The following is a 14,270-nucleotide window of genomic DNA, read 5'->3' as shown; positions in this document are numbered from 1 at the left end:
CAAGTGAACAATGTGATGAATTTTAACTGACATGTGAATCTCGCTCGCGTTTGTTTTAAAGCAACAGCTGATTGAAGATTTGAGTTTACTGCACTTTGAAATGCGCTCACCTTATTGACGTCTTTGCTGACTCTTTTCCACAGGGCGAGTGCGCACCAGAAGACAAAGCTCCGGCAGTGCCGTGGGGGTCAGCACAACTCCGGCTGACAACCGGGGCCGCAGTCGAGCCAAAGTGGTGTCCCAGTCTCAACGTGAGTATCACAGCACACATCACGTATGACGTACACAAGCCTGGTCCGGACTGTACTGTCTCTGAAGAGATGAACATTTGGGTGGTTACACGGTTTAAGCAGTTTAAGCAGTAGGAGACCCTTGGCACAGGCCAACACCAGGTCACTGAGCCACATTGCCTTTGTCATTCATTCCCACAAAGAGGCCTCCACTTAATCCAAGTTGATTGGTCGCAGTGCATCAATCGGTGTAGACGTCGGTCAGTTAGCAAAGCGTCAACATGAATTAACAGGTGCAGAACTGGGCATATGCCAAGTCACGTACTGGACGGTGCATATTGGCACATTCCGGTATTTGACTGTCATCCAATCCATCCATCCATCCATCCATTTTCCAACCCGCTATATCCTAACTACAGGGTCACGGGGGTCTGCTGGAGCCAATCCCAGCCAACACAGGGCGCAAGGCAGGAAACAAACCCCTGGGCAGGGTGCCAGCCCACCGCAGGGCACACACACACACCCACACACCAAGCACACACTAGAGACAATTTAGAATCGCCAGTGCACCTAACCTGCATGTCTTTGGACTGTGTAAGGAAACCCACGCAGACACGGGGAGAGCATGCAAACTCCACGCAGGGAGGACCCGGGAAGCGAACCCAGATAGGTCTCCTAACTGCAAGGCAGCAGCGCTACCCGCTGCACCACCATGCCGCCTCATCCAATCCATCTATCTATTTTATGAACCCGCCTATCCAGGGCAGGGGCATGGGGCAGATGGAGCCAATCCCAGGAATCATACAACTCAAGGCAGGAACAGCATGAGATTCCTACTGTAGACTGTAAAAAGTACTTGGTTGGAATTTTAAAATTCCTTTTAAGACGTCTGTCATGTGACAGTGCATAATGTCTGAAGTTTAGTTGCAGTAGACGTAAAATGTGGGCAGGGCCGGGCCTGGTCTGCCCAGTGAAGTGGGTCTTCATACCCCAAAGTTATTAACAGAGAGCCCTGGAATGTTCACTTTTTAATTCACTGCCCACTCTTCATGAGCCAGTAATGCATGAAGCGGGTTCAACAAATGAAATGGGATGAAGGATGTACAGAGCCATCAGAAAGTCTTCAGACCTTTTATTGTCACGTTTTGTGATGTTGCAGCCTTGTACTACAATCCTTTCTATTCATTTGTTTCTTCATCAAGCAAGAACTCAGCACCCCAGAATGACAAGAGAGAAAAGGTTAGGAGTTTAGGAATGGTTAGAAATGTATTAGAAATCAAAGGCTGAAATTTCACATTGATTCGAGTATTCAGACCCTTTACTCAGTGCTTAGTTGGAGCCCCGTTGGCAGCCATTCCAGCCTGGAGTCTCCCTGAGTCTTCCCGAGTCTCACACCCCTGGATTTGGGGGATTTTCTGCCATTCTTCTCTGCAGGTCCTCTCAAGCTCTGTCAGGTTGGATGGCTGAGGTGTTCAAGGTTGTCCCCAAGCCACATCTGTGTTGTCCTTGCTTTGTGACCCTTCAGCCCAGTCTGATGTCCAGGACACTCTCTAGCTGGTTTTTCATTATGGAGATCTCCAGACTTTGCTCTGTTCAGCATCCCCTCCACTCTGACTAGTCCGCCGGTCCCTGCCGCTGATAAACAACCCCACAGCATGTTGCTGCCCTGGCCATCGCTGGAATGGTATTGCGCGGGTGATGAGCAGTTCTTGGTTTCCACCAGACATGACGCTTAGTATTGAGACCAAACCGTTCAATGTTGGTTTCATCAGAACAACAGGCGTCTCTTTTCTTAGCTAAGGTTAGTGTTTACAATATAATGCAATACAATACAATTTATTGTTGTTTACCCCAAAATCACGCAAGAAGTGCCAGAATGGGCTTTAACAGGCCCTACCTCTTGACAAAGCCTAACAGCCTAGACTCTCTAAGAAGACAAAGAAAAACTCCCAATAAACTCTTGAAGGGGGAAAGGCAATTCAGAGAGAGACCCCTTTCCAGGTAGGATGGGTGTGCAGTGGGTTTCAAAAAGAAGTGGGGGGCCAATACAAGATAATGCACAGAACAGAATACAAGTCATCCTCAATACAACATCACAGTGCAATAGAAATATTACAAATACAGAGAAGAATCAACAGTAGATGATATCCCATAATACGATTTGGGACCTCAGCCATCAAGCTGCCTCTCCCTATTGGCCAGTCCACAGCTGAGTCAGTGCTGGGCCAGCCAATCCAATGAAAGGACCCCTCTACCCAACAATTCCTGCGATCCTCCATCAGAGATGACTTTAACTTAGGCAGGCAGAACAACTTGGCAGGTGGGCAGTGGCACCAAGTGGCACATTTGAGTACAGAGAAGAGAAACAGAATAGGAGAGGATTAGTAACAAATTAGAACATAGATCATATTACTTCTGTTTTAGAGCTAATAACAGTCTGTACAGTTAATCAGCAGCTCTAGTCAGGGTGTGCTAAACTGAAGTCGTGAGCCTTCAGTCGGGATTTGAAAGCTGAGACCAAAGGGGCATTTCTTATAGTAGCAGGCAGACCACTGCACAGTTTAGGGACCCCCCTGTAACTAAAACTGTTATTTTATTAATCCTGTGAATCCTAAGCAGACCGCCATCTTGAGATCTTAATGTGCGCTCTGGTTTGTAAGTCATGAGAAGTTCAGACAAGTAAGCTGGACCTCTGCCATTTAAGGCTTTATATGTTAAAAGGAGGATTTTGAAATCTGCCCTAAACTTCACTGGTAGCCAGTGTAAGGACTTGAGGACTGGGGTTATGTGTTCATATTTTCTTGTTCTTGTAATAATTCTTGCAGTAGCATTTTGGATTAACTGAAAGCTGGATAAAGAACAGTTTGAACCTCCAGTGAACACCGCATTGCAGTAGTCAATTCTACTAGAAATAAATGCATGAATTAATATCCCGGAATTCCGCTTATTTAGAAAACACCGTCATTTCCCAACATTTAGGACTTCAGAATTCACTCCCTCTGCCCAAAGAAACCTCACTACAGCACGTTGTTCTACAATTGTGTGATCACACAGTGGAGTGTCGTGTTTATTTGAGCTTGGCTAGATTAACAGCAAAGGGCAGCGCTGTGTGTTTGAGCTACCCATAAGCCATTGCGGTCATGTTGTATTGCGTCAGCTACTATCCATTGTAGTTACTGCATACAAATTACCTTTAATTTTTGTTTACCACTCGTAGTGTAAGGCTGCAACATAATAAAATGTGAAAAAAAGTGAAGACGCTGTGTTCATACAGCAGATTGTACCAAATATGCCTTGAAGGGGTTGACCAGCCTTATGACACGGACTGGCACATCGTGAACAACAAGGCCAAGTTCATTGTTGGGTTGAATGGAATAAAAACGTTGTCAGGCCTAATTGGACTGAGTGGCTCAGTGTTTTCCAAACCTCTTGTAATGTTCTAAAATCCCATCCACCATTGACTCGAATCAGCCTGACATGTCGGAAGCCATTCGTAATGACAACTGGAGAGCCTGGCAGGACCAGACGTGGGGCCTAAAAGTGCCAGCGAGCCAAGAGCAGCCTTGGGGTGTCGGGTGTTTTTGTTTCATTTCCTAAGTCTGACAAATCATTTATGTGGAGAGAAACAGTTTTAAGTCAAACTGTAATTTCATTAAGTCTGAATCAAGAATGAATGAATGAATTGCTGACATTACTAAGAGTTGAACAGAGCTGCTGTGGAAGAGGATTTACACCCTGGCTGATGTCCATTTTTGTCACAATGAATGGCTGCAGATCTTTAGACAAAATGTAATGCTAGAGAAAGGCCACCAGAGTACTCATAGAACTCCATTACTACTTAGCATATTTAAGTAATACAAAATATCCAACACCTGTGTTTCCCCTGTGAAAAAGTAATTGCCCCCATAGTTGTTGTGTCAAACAGTTGACCAACATTCGCCTTCTGACTGAACACAGCCAGCCCTGTGAATCCAAGCTTCCCCTAAACTGACCCTCACTCTAAAGGCTGAAGTCATCACTACAGGGTTTCTAGAAGAACATGACACCTCAACCAAAGGAAATTCCAGAGGAGATGAAGAAACATACCAATCAAAAAGGGAGCTGGGACTCCACCGTTATCTCACAGTGGAGAACATCTGGAACAGTAGGGGATCTCCCAAGGGATCTGACCAAAATGACCCCAAGGGCACAGCCACAACTCATGTGGGGTTTGATAGGAAATCTTTCCCCAGTGGGCATTTTCAGGACTGCTTTTTGGGTCTCCCAGTTCATAACGTAAAGCGGTTCTGCAAAGAAGAGTGAGCGATGAGGAAGACTCATAATAAAGGTGTGGCAGCCAAGTCCTGTAATTGCCCAGGGGGTGATGGGGTATCTCTTACTTAAGTCAAGTCCTGATTTTAAAAATGTTTTGTGTGTTCACTCAGGGTCCCGTCTTCTGATGTGGCATTTTGTGCGAAGGTCCGAGGCTATTCAGAGTGCAAAGCCTGGGGAGATGAGGAAGGGTGAATACTCTTGTACAGCACTCTGAGCCCTGTGTGTGTGTGTGTGTGTGTATTCTATGTGTATGTACACATACAAATGTCCTTTTATTAAGTTTCAGACCAAATTGATTGTTAATGCTCTATTTCTCCTTTTTTAATGTCTGGCCTTGCCACTTTGTGGTCCTTTGTGGTCCTTCACTTAAGCTTACTCATCATTAGCAGTCATGAATGCTGTGAATGCGCGACGCTGGCTTTCTTATCTGGAAACAGAACAAAGAGCTGCTGCTTTCATAAACATGTTGATTCTTTTTCCATTTTTGTGCTTTATATGTGTAATGTTCTTATCTTGCTGTTCTTTGACGCTTTCATACTCAGGATCCAGATCTGCTAATCCTGCCGGTGGTAAGGCTGTCTATTCCATAACGTACATACCTATCACTGTCTTAATAGTTCTTTCTTTCTTTCTTTCTTTCTTTCTTTCTTTCTTTCTTTCTTTCTTTCTTTCTTTCTTTCTTTCTTTCTTTCTTTCTAGTCAAAATTTCTTAGAGTCATTTCAATGATTTATACTGATTTCTTTCTGTCTTAATGGACATTAAATGTATTTTGAACGCTCTCTTACGCCGTACGGTGCCCATTTTAATAACTCAAACTTGTTTTAATGTCAAAGTATCTCTTCATTTTTTAGACAATATTTCTTTTTACCCTTTACTGTTACAGCGTGATTAGTGAGGGCCTGTCAGTTATTCACTCACAAATGAAGTTATTGACGAGCGAGCCCGTGTTAAAGCGAGCGGCTCTGGTCAGCAGATCATCTCCACTGAAAGCCTTGAAAGACTAGCAAGCCCAGGCCCCTGAGTCATGTGTCGCTCGGCTCGCAGGCTGGCACCATGCCATGCCAGTCCGGGCCGATGCCAGTGCTGTGCCTGGCCTGGTTCAGCTCAGCACCGGGATTTCCGGATGTTCCTCGTTAAGTAGGACTTTGCGAATGAGGCCACATGATGAATGTTCAGTAGTCGTTACCTTAGGTTATTGGATGGGGTGGTGATGATTTTTTAAGAATGAATTATTCATATTTGTTCTGTATTTTTAAAATGTTTAAAATGATCATTTATTTAAAATGAATATTAAAAAAAAAACAAAACTGGAAATTGGCTGAGCTGTGCCAGACGGGGCGGTCACGTCAAGACGGGCAGTTGATGTCTCCACCATTCTTGGCCTCTGTATGAAGCTTTGCATATTCAAGGACGTCTTTGAGTATAATTAGTCATCTTGTACAGTTTTGACAGTTATTAAGAGTTTATTCTTTGCATGTGCTACTGTTTATTACAAATCAAAGGCCGTCCGTATGTTTAATCTGCACTCCTTGTTGTTTTTTGCAGCTGGCAGCCGCTCCAGTTCCCCTGGCAAATTGCTGGCCCAGAATTACTGGAAGCCTCAGAGGGTGCCAGTGACAGCAGCGTCTACCACCGAGAAAAGAAGCAAAATCCCTCGTAGCCAAGGGTGCAGCAGGGAGACGAGTCCCAACAGACTTGGCCTAGGTGAGTGGCACACGTATGCCGGTACGGAGCCGGGCACACGTTTTAAATCTGTACATGCGGGGCTTGTGGAAGTGCAGTCCACTCTTTCAGAGTTTACTGTTTTATAGTCTCACAGCCTGAAATCAAGACACTTGATATGATTTTATTTTTTTTTTACCTTACGTTTTTTATCAGACATCCTACAAGTGAAAACAACTTACAGCAGTGGGTTGAAGTGGCATCTGCGTCCCTGGCTTATTTATTTTTGCTGGGTGCTATTCTTACGTTTTTGCCAGCTGTAATTCTGAGCCCATTTTTTTCTGTCTAATTCTTTACACTGAACTGTTAACTCTCACAAAGTGCACAGTTGCTGGGCCCCTCTTGGACATTGGAGGGTCTGCACTTTGATTACGCGATTACCGTAAAGAAGTGTGGCTCTTGAAGACTCAAAAGGAGGCCCCACCACTAACGACGTCTCCCACGATGCACTCGCTCGAGGACGTCGTTCTCTTCACGCCCATCTCAAAGCATCGCATTTGTCATTCCAACAGATGGCGTATACGAGCCACACTATAATCTAACAAAGAAAACTTTTAATAGAACATAAGAAAAGAACAACGGGGGGAGTGCTAATGACAATTAAGTGTTCTGGTGATCTGCCCTCATTAACGTAGCAGAAGTAAATTATTGTCATCGTTATTGCTTGGCTGCTAATTAAAGAAAAAATAATTAAGGTGGTCAGAGTGTGAAATAGCAAGTTAATTAAAATGAAGGCAAAAGAAGTGAATTGGCAGCAGAAACTGGTCACTAATTAAAGAAAAGGGTCAGAAGTGGTAGCAGAGTTGGACATCCTGATCGAGAACTTGTCCGATTTTTAACCAAAGAACATCCAAACGTCTGTAAATATCAAGAATGTGAGAAGTCAAGTAAAAGGACGGCCTTGTATTGGCTGACTAAAAAGATTACAACGTGCAAGGCTTCAGTTAGCCAACAAAAGGCGCCATTTTGCTTGACTCCTCATCGCATCGATAACGGCTAACACGGTACAACAGCAGCCAACTACTTCAAATATCGTCCTTAAAAACAACCGGACAACTCAGGAGAGGTCCTGCCAGGCTTTGGTTTTGCTTTGAAATCTTTCATTTTTTTTTTTGGGGGGAGCTTGGGCTTGCGACCTGGCAACTCACCCAGCCTAGTAAATAAAAGCTCAGGACGCACTTGACGTTTCCACTTTCCAGCTGACGAAGTGTCAGCCAGCACAGCTCCAAAACTGTGAATCGAACGTGTCTCGCTTTCAGGCTGTCAGGCAAAAGAACACGCCAGTCGGACACGTGTGGCGTTTACGTTATTTGTCAATCACTAAAGAAGAGCAGCTCGGGTGTTGTGTTTTGTCAGAGCAGGTGCTAATGGCGTTTCCTTTTTCAGTTTTATTTTTTGTTACACAATATTATTAGAAAATGTGAGTGATTTGATGGGCCGTGGGTCTGTCATCACACTTCCAGCGGCTGGCTGGCCATTCAGTCCTTGAAGAACTGACTTGATTTGATTTATGACATTTTCGTTCTGCTGTTAGACATCTTCTTTAGCAGATATGACGTTTGAAGTTCTTGGCATCTTCTCTTTAAATATCAAATGACTTTGTGGTAATAAAGAAGCCGAAGACCTAATTCTGTTTGAAACTTTCCTTCCTGGACCAGTGCCATTGATCCTTGTGGGAATGTCCAATCAGTGCATCCCATCTCAGCATCCCATTTGTGCTGTCCCTCATGCTGCTGAGATAGCCATGACTTCCTGATCATTGTTGGGAATGTCACCATTACCATCTCAGACCCGTCGGTGAAGATTTTCCCAACATTTCAAATGGAATCTCTCAGAGGGTTTAGAAGGTGTTTCAGGGTCCTCGATAAATGAAAGGAATATCTGGGACAGGTCAGTGCACCACCAAGGATGGGGATCAGTTTGAGAAGCCCCTCACTTGCACTGGTTCAGTCTTTCTGTTTCGATCCGATCCGATCAGGTCTTTTGGATTTGGGGTCATATTTGGACTTTTTTTCCCAAATATCACTGGACAAAAAATTTTTCTTCCTGAAAAACTTTTGGTGATTATGATAGACGGCGTCTAAGCTGAATTTAATTTTGGATTGACTGTATCACATAGGAATTTGGAGAAACATGAATTCAGCGTTACTCTTGAGTGTAGTGTGTTTACTCGCTTAATGATGCTGACACGCCGCATTCGTTCAGTTGGGCTCAAATGTCTTGCTGCCGAGTTTTTGTTGTACTCAGCGTTGGATGCGTCTCATTTCGGTGACCGACAGCCTCGCATGGGTTCCACTTGCCTTGATCCCGCTTTTACATCATTGCCACGTCCCGGTGAAACCTTTCGCTGAGGGTATTATTGAGTGTGCCAAGGTTAGCAGGGAAGAAGTCCAGGCGTGAATGCAGGAGATGTGAGACGGAGTCTCCGGGAGTATCGTGAGAGAAAGAAAAAGAGATAATAATAATGCAGGCTGGAACAGGAGTCCGCGTTGGGCAGAACATCATAAACATATCGAGGAAACAAGGGCACTGTGGCAAACCAAAATCGAACGTCAAAGGGAGATCACAAAATGGACACCGGGCCTACTTGAAAAGAGAAACCCGCTACTGCTAGAGACTGAAGTTTTTACCACTTGCACTGCGGCCATTTTATACTGGAGTATCAGGTGACATCTGTGATGCGACAAATCGTGGTCACGTGACCTGACAATCCTGGCACATAAATGATGGCCAAAACCAAATTAAATACCGTATATACTTGTGTATAAGTCGGGTCTTGAAACCCGAAAACTCGATCATAAAATCAGACCCCGACTTATACGCCCGTTCAAAAATGCAACGCTTAAATTTTTGTATTTTTTACATCTTCTTGCCTCCTCCAATCTCACATCAGTTTCTCAGACACATTGAATCTTGTTGCAGCAGCTCAGTTTCCAATTTATTTCGCTACTTCAACGACTTTTCATTTCAAACCAGCTTCATATTTTCTTCTGATCGTAGATAAGGGATGCTCTTACGATAAATAAAGGTGTACGAGGGTGTGAGATACACAGAATAATGCGTACGTCGCTTCAGAATAGTTTGTGTATTAAATACCGTGTGGTGACGTAGGCACGAGAGAGAGAGAGAGAGGTTAGGAGACGCGCTGATATAGCGCATTGCCCGCACCCACATAGAAGAAACAGGCCGTGTGCTCCGTGGTGACTCTCTGAGGTGGGCATCAGCATATCGTAATCTCCTGGACCAATAGTGTGAGTTTTCCACATTCAACTTATACGACCAACATTATAAAATACCAGAAATTATACGTTAAAATCAACTCCTGGGAGAACTTATCCGCGAGTATACTGTATACGGTACACCAAAATAATAATAACAGCAGAAAAACTGATCTTTAGCAACTTGTTGCACTTCACGGTTTTGTACATCTGAAGTGTGCTGCCATCCTACGTAGAGTTAATGTTGTGGAGATCTTCTGCTGAGGTTGCATGGACAAGAAGTGACGCCTCCTTCTGGGTGGTCTCGTGTTTATGGCAGAGTCGGTTGCCCTCACTGGGCGGTTTCTCTGCACTGTGGAGGAAGAAGGAGACAAGACAGTTAGTGGCAGCACCCCCTCTGGGTTCGAGGGATGTAACACATACCTGGGAAGGGACTTGGAGGGTCGGAGAGACACACACGCGTGACACACGACTCTACCATTCACAAAACCTTTTCGATGACCACATGGATGGTTGCAATGTGAGCAGAAATCAGAAAAACAGGCGATTGCCATGAAACACAGCGTGAGATACACACGTGGGACGGTGATTTTTGTGAGCCAAGATCCAAAAGTGTTCAGGAAGCAAAATCTTTGTGGTCCAGTGTCATCCAAAAGAAAACAAAATGGAGGGATGTTTTAGTGCATGATAAGAAATCACCAATATTTTGCATTTTACGATATGTTTTGGATTCGAGTGTTTCAAGAAGCTGTGACCCAAGCTGTCTGCTGCAGGACAAGTGGCAAAATGTGACTGAAAGGGCTCTCTCTCTCTCTCTCTAATCCTGCCAACTTCTCTCTCTCTCTCTCAAATCCTGCCAACTACTCCCTCTCTTATCCTGCCAACTTCTCTCTCTCTCTTACTCTCCAATCCTGCCAACTACTCCCTCTCTAATCCTGCCAATTTCTCTCTCTCTCTCTCTCTCTCTCTCTCTCTCTCCAATCCTGCCAACTTCTCTCTCTCTCTGTCTCTCTCTCTAATCCTGCCAACTTCTCTCTTTCTCTCTCCAATCCTGCCAACTACTCCCTCTCTAATCCTGCCAATTTATCTCTCTCTCTCCAATCCTGCCAACTACTCCCTCTCTTATCCTGCCAACTTCTCTCTCTCTCTCTCCAATCCTGCCAACTACTCCCTCTCTAATCCTGCCAACTTCTCTCTCTCTCTCTCTCTCTCTAATCCTGCCAACTTCTCTCTCTCTCTCTAATCCTGCCAACTACTCCCTCCCTAATCCTGCCAACTTCTCTCTCTCTCTGTCTCTCTCTCTAATCCTGCCAACTTCTCTCTTTCTCTCTCCAATCCTGCCAACTACTCCCTCTCTAATCCTGCCAATTTATCTCTCTCTCTCCAATCCTGCCAACTACTCCCTCTCTTATCCTGCCAACTTCTCTCTCTCTCTCTCCAATCCTGCCAACTACTCCCTCTCTAATCCTGCCAACTTCTCTCTCTCTCTCTCTCTCTCTAATCCTGCCAACTTCTCTCTCTCTCTCTAATCCTGCCAACTACTCCCTCCCTAATCCTGCCAACTTCTCTCTCTCTCTGTCTCTCTCTCTAATCCTGCCAACTTCTCTCTTTCTCTCTCCAATCCTGCCAACTACTCCCTCTCTAATCCTGCCAATTTAGCTCTCTCTTTCCAATCCTGCCAACTACTCCCTCTCTTATCCTGCCAACTTCTCTCTCTCTCTCTCCAATCCTGCCAACTACTCCCTCTCTAATCCTGCCAACTTCTCTCTCTCTCTCTCTCTCTCTAATCCTGCCAACTTCTCTCTCTCTCTCTAATCCTGCCAACTACTCCCTCCCTAATCCTGCCAACTTCTCTCTCTCTCTGTCTCTCTCTCTAATCCTGCCAACTTCTCTCTTTCTCTCTCCAATCCTGCCAACTACTCCCTCTCTAATCCTGCCAATTTATCTCTCTCTCTCCAATCCTGCCAACTACTCCCTCTCTTATCCTGCCAACTTCTCTCTCTCTCTCTCTCCAATCCTGCCAACTACTCCCTCTCTAATCCTGCCAACTTCTCTCTCTCTCTCTCTCTCTAATCCTGCCAACTTCTCTCTCTCTCTCTAATCCTGCCAACTACTCCCTCCCTAATCCTGCCAACTTCTCTCTCTCTCTGTCTCTCTCTCTAATCCTGCCAACTTCTCTCTTTCTCTCTCTAATCCTGCCAACTACTCTCTCTCTCTCTCTCTCTGCTTTCCTTCCTTGCTGCTGTTTTGTTTCTAAATGTATTTTTGTACAGAAGGGGCTGCGTAGGCATAGGGTGGTCTGCCATATAACCGAGCGGCTCTATGTTCCGTCTGATTCTCTCTGTCTTTTTGTCTGTCTGGTCCTTTGAAGACGATCCTCAGGGCACTAACCTTGTTTTAGGAGCCTCATTCTTTACTAAAAGGTTGCTCACCATCTCTGACACTCTTCCCCACTGCATGCTAGCAAGGAGCAGCCGTATCCCCCGGCCCAGCATGAGTCAGGGGTGCAGCCGCGATACGAGCCGTGAGAGCAGTCGAGATACAAGCCCTGCGAGGGGCTTCGCTCCACTGGGTGAGTACACATCAGCGATGGAGCTGTCCGGGGGGGAGGCCTTCCCTTTCCCCACCTCCTTACCCCACTCCACCCGACCCCCACCTCCTTACCCAGACAACTGGAATGCCGAAATCCCAGGATGGAATGGGCTTTGCCGTCCCCTTCTGGATTTCGCCCCCCCCCCCCACCCCACCCACCTTTTCATTTTTAGCTGTTTCTGCTCTCCTGTCTCCATGCATGCTTTTTAATGGACATCGTCATGTTTCTTCTTTCAGGAATACAGACTTGAGTCAATCCGCCTGCACCTCGCCGGGCCTCCAAGCGGACTGTAGTCTTACTAAATGATGGCTAATGGCTTCCTTTTTCTATTTTATGAGCACATTCTCCGAGTTATGCTTGAATGTTTCTTACGTCAAGATGGAGGCACAAATCTCATTTTGGCAAATGCTGGGGACTCTTAACGCTTCACTTTTGTTTTCAGGTCTGATCTTTTCGTGTCATTCCACTAAAGTGCGGATTTATCAATTTGCAGCTAATTGGGGCGTCTTAAGAATTGACCAAAAATTATTATCATGCACAAACACTAATGCCCGACAAATTACGGGGTAGGTGTGAGCGGCAGAATTGTAGACATTCAAGCTTCCATACTTATTTTGTGGATATATTGAGAAGAATCATTAGATAGATAGATAGATAGATAGATAGATAGATAGATAGATAGATAGATAGATAGATAGATAGATAGATAGATAGATAGATACTTTATTAATCCCAAGGGGAAATTATGTAGACGTGAAAAAAATATATTATATATATACAGTATATATTATATATATATATAATATATATATATATATATATATATATACAGTATATATATATATATATATATGTATATATATATATATATATATATATATATATATATATATATGAATGTTTCTGATTGACTCTGACTGACTGATAAGAAGTTCTTGACTATTTAGCTACTTGCACTAATGGACCAGGCACACCTTGTCATAATGTTATGTGACCACTAGGGGGAGCCCCAAACCACAGACCCAGCGATACCCAACACAATTCCAAGTTCAAAAAATAAATTTTTATGTGACAAAAACACCTCCTCAAATACACCATATGTGCACTTTCTACTTGTGCCGCGGCAGCCATTTTATACCATGACAAATTGTGGTCATGTGACCTGTCAATCCTGGCACATAAATGATGACCAAAACCAAATGAAATACAGCAAAATAACGTACATCATAACAGCAGCAACACTGATCTTTAACTTCACGGTTTTGTACGTCTGACGTGTGCTGTCAGCTTGTGTGAGTCTGATTGACTTTGTCTCGTAGAGTTAATGCTGTGGAGATCTTCTGCTTAAGTCACTTGGACAAAATTGACAGAAAATTATTATCATGCACAAACACTAATGCCCAACAAGTTATGAGGTAGGTAGGTGTGAGCGGCAGAATTGTAGAAATTCAAGTTTCCATAATTATTTTGTGGATATATTCAGAGAGAATCATTACGTAGAAGTGAAAAAAATATATACTGTATATAAATGTTTCTAATTGACTCTGACTGACTGATGAGAAATTCTTGACTATCTAGCTATTTGCTCTAATGGACCAGGCACACATCATCATAATGTTATATAACCACTAGGGGGAGCCCCAAACTTACAGACACAGCGATACCCAACACAATTCCGGGTTCAAATAAACGATTTTTATACACCATGCACTTTGTAGTTGTGCCGTGGCCATTTTAGAATAGAGCATCAGGTAACATCATTGATGCGACAAATCATGGTCAGGTGACCTGTCAGTCCTGGCACATAAATGATGACCAAAACGAAATGAAATACACCAAAATAACATGCATCATAACAGGAGAAACACAAATTCCAAGTTCAAATAAACAATTTTTATGAGACAAAAACACCTTTTCATACGAACGCCAGCACAAATTCACCATCCCCAATGCTCCTTCCTCCTACAAGAGAGTGTTGCCCACTGGCTTCCGACTCTGACTCGGTTTAAGTGAGGCAGTGGGCTCTCTTTTAAGTTAGACCTGAGAACTGCTTCCATTCTCCTTTTCAAGTCCTCTTCTGGGTTATATGAAGACCAGAGCAGTCCTCCCCCGGCAGTGCCCCCTAGCGTCCCAGGGGATGCAGAGTCCTAAAAGGCTGCTTTCCTCCACTCTTTTCTTTCAGGGACGTCCCG

General features: G+C 44.3%; 1 protein-coding gene across 32 annotated transcripts in view; it reads left to right on the top strand.

Moving 5' to 3' along the window:
- Window positions 1–14,270, top strand: part of clasp1a (cytoplasmic linker associated protein 1a) — a 991,009-nt gene that overhangs the window by 200,416 nt on the left and 776,323 nt on the right. For 13 of the 32 annotated variants that reach the window (XR_007935484.1, XM_051930265.1, XM_051930261.1 and 10 more), the window contains 4 exons: window positions 144–251; window positions 5,087–5,113; window positions 6,091–6,249; window positions 11,950–12,057. Coding sequence is in view for 31 of the 32 variants with exons in the window: in XM_051930265.1 (XP_051786225.1) it covers window positions 144–251; window positions 5,087–5,113; window positions 6,091–6,249; window positions 11,950–12,057 (402 nt within the window). In the remaining variant the exon portion in view is untranslated. The remainder of the gene's footprint in view (window positions 1–143; window positions 252–5,086; window positions 5,114–6,090; window positions 6,250–11,949; window positions 12,058–14,270) is intronic. The other 19 variants (XM_051930270.1, XM_051930275.1, XM_051930272.1 and 16 more) reach the window with 3 other exon arrangements.

The sequence above is a fragment of the Erpetoichthys calabaricus genome, chromosome 8 (assembly GCF_900747795.2).
Source record: "Erpetoichthys calabaricus chromosome 8, fErpCal1.3, whole genome shotgun sequence".
NCBI lineage: Eukaryota > Metazoa > Chordata > Cladistia > Polypteriformes > Polypteridae > Erpetoichthys > Erpetoichthys calabaricus.
The sequence above is the reverse complement of the archived record's forward strand: the minus strand, read 5'-3'. Positions and strand labels throughout refer to the sequence as shown.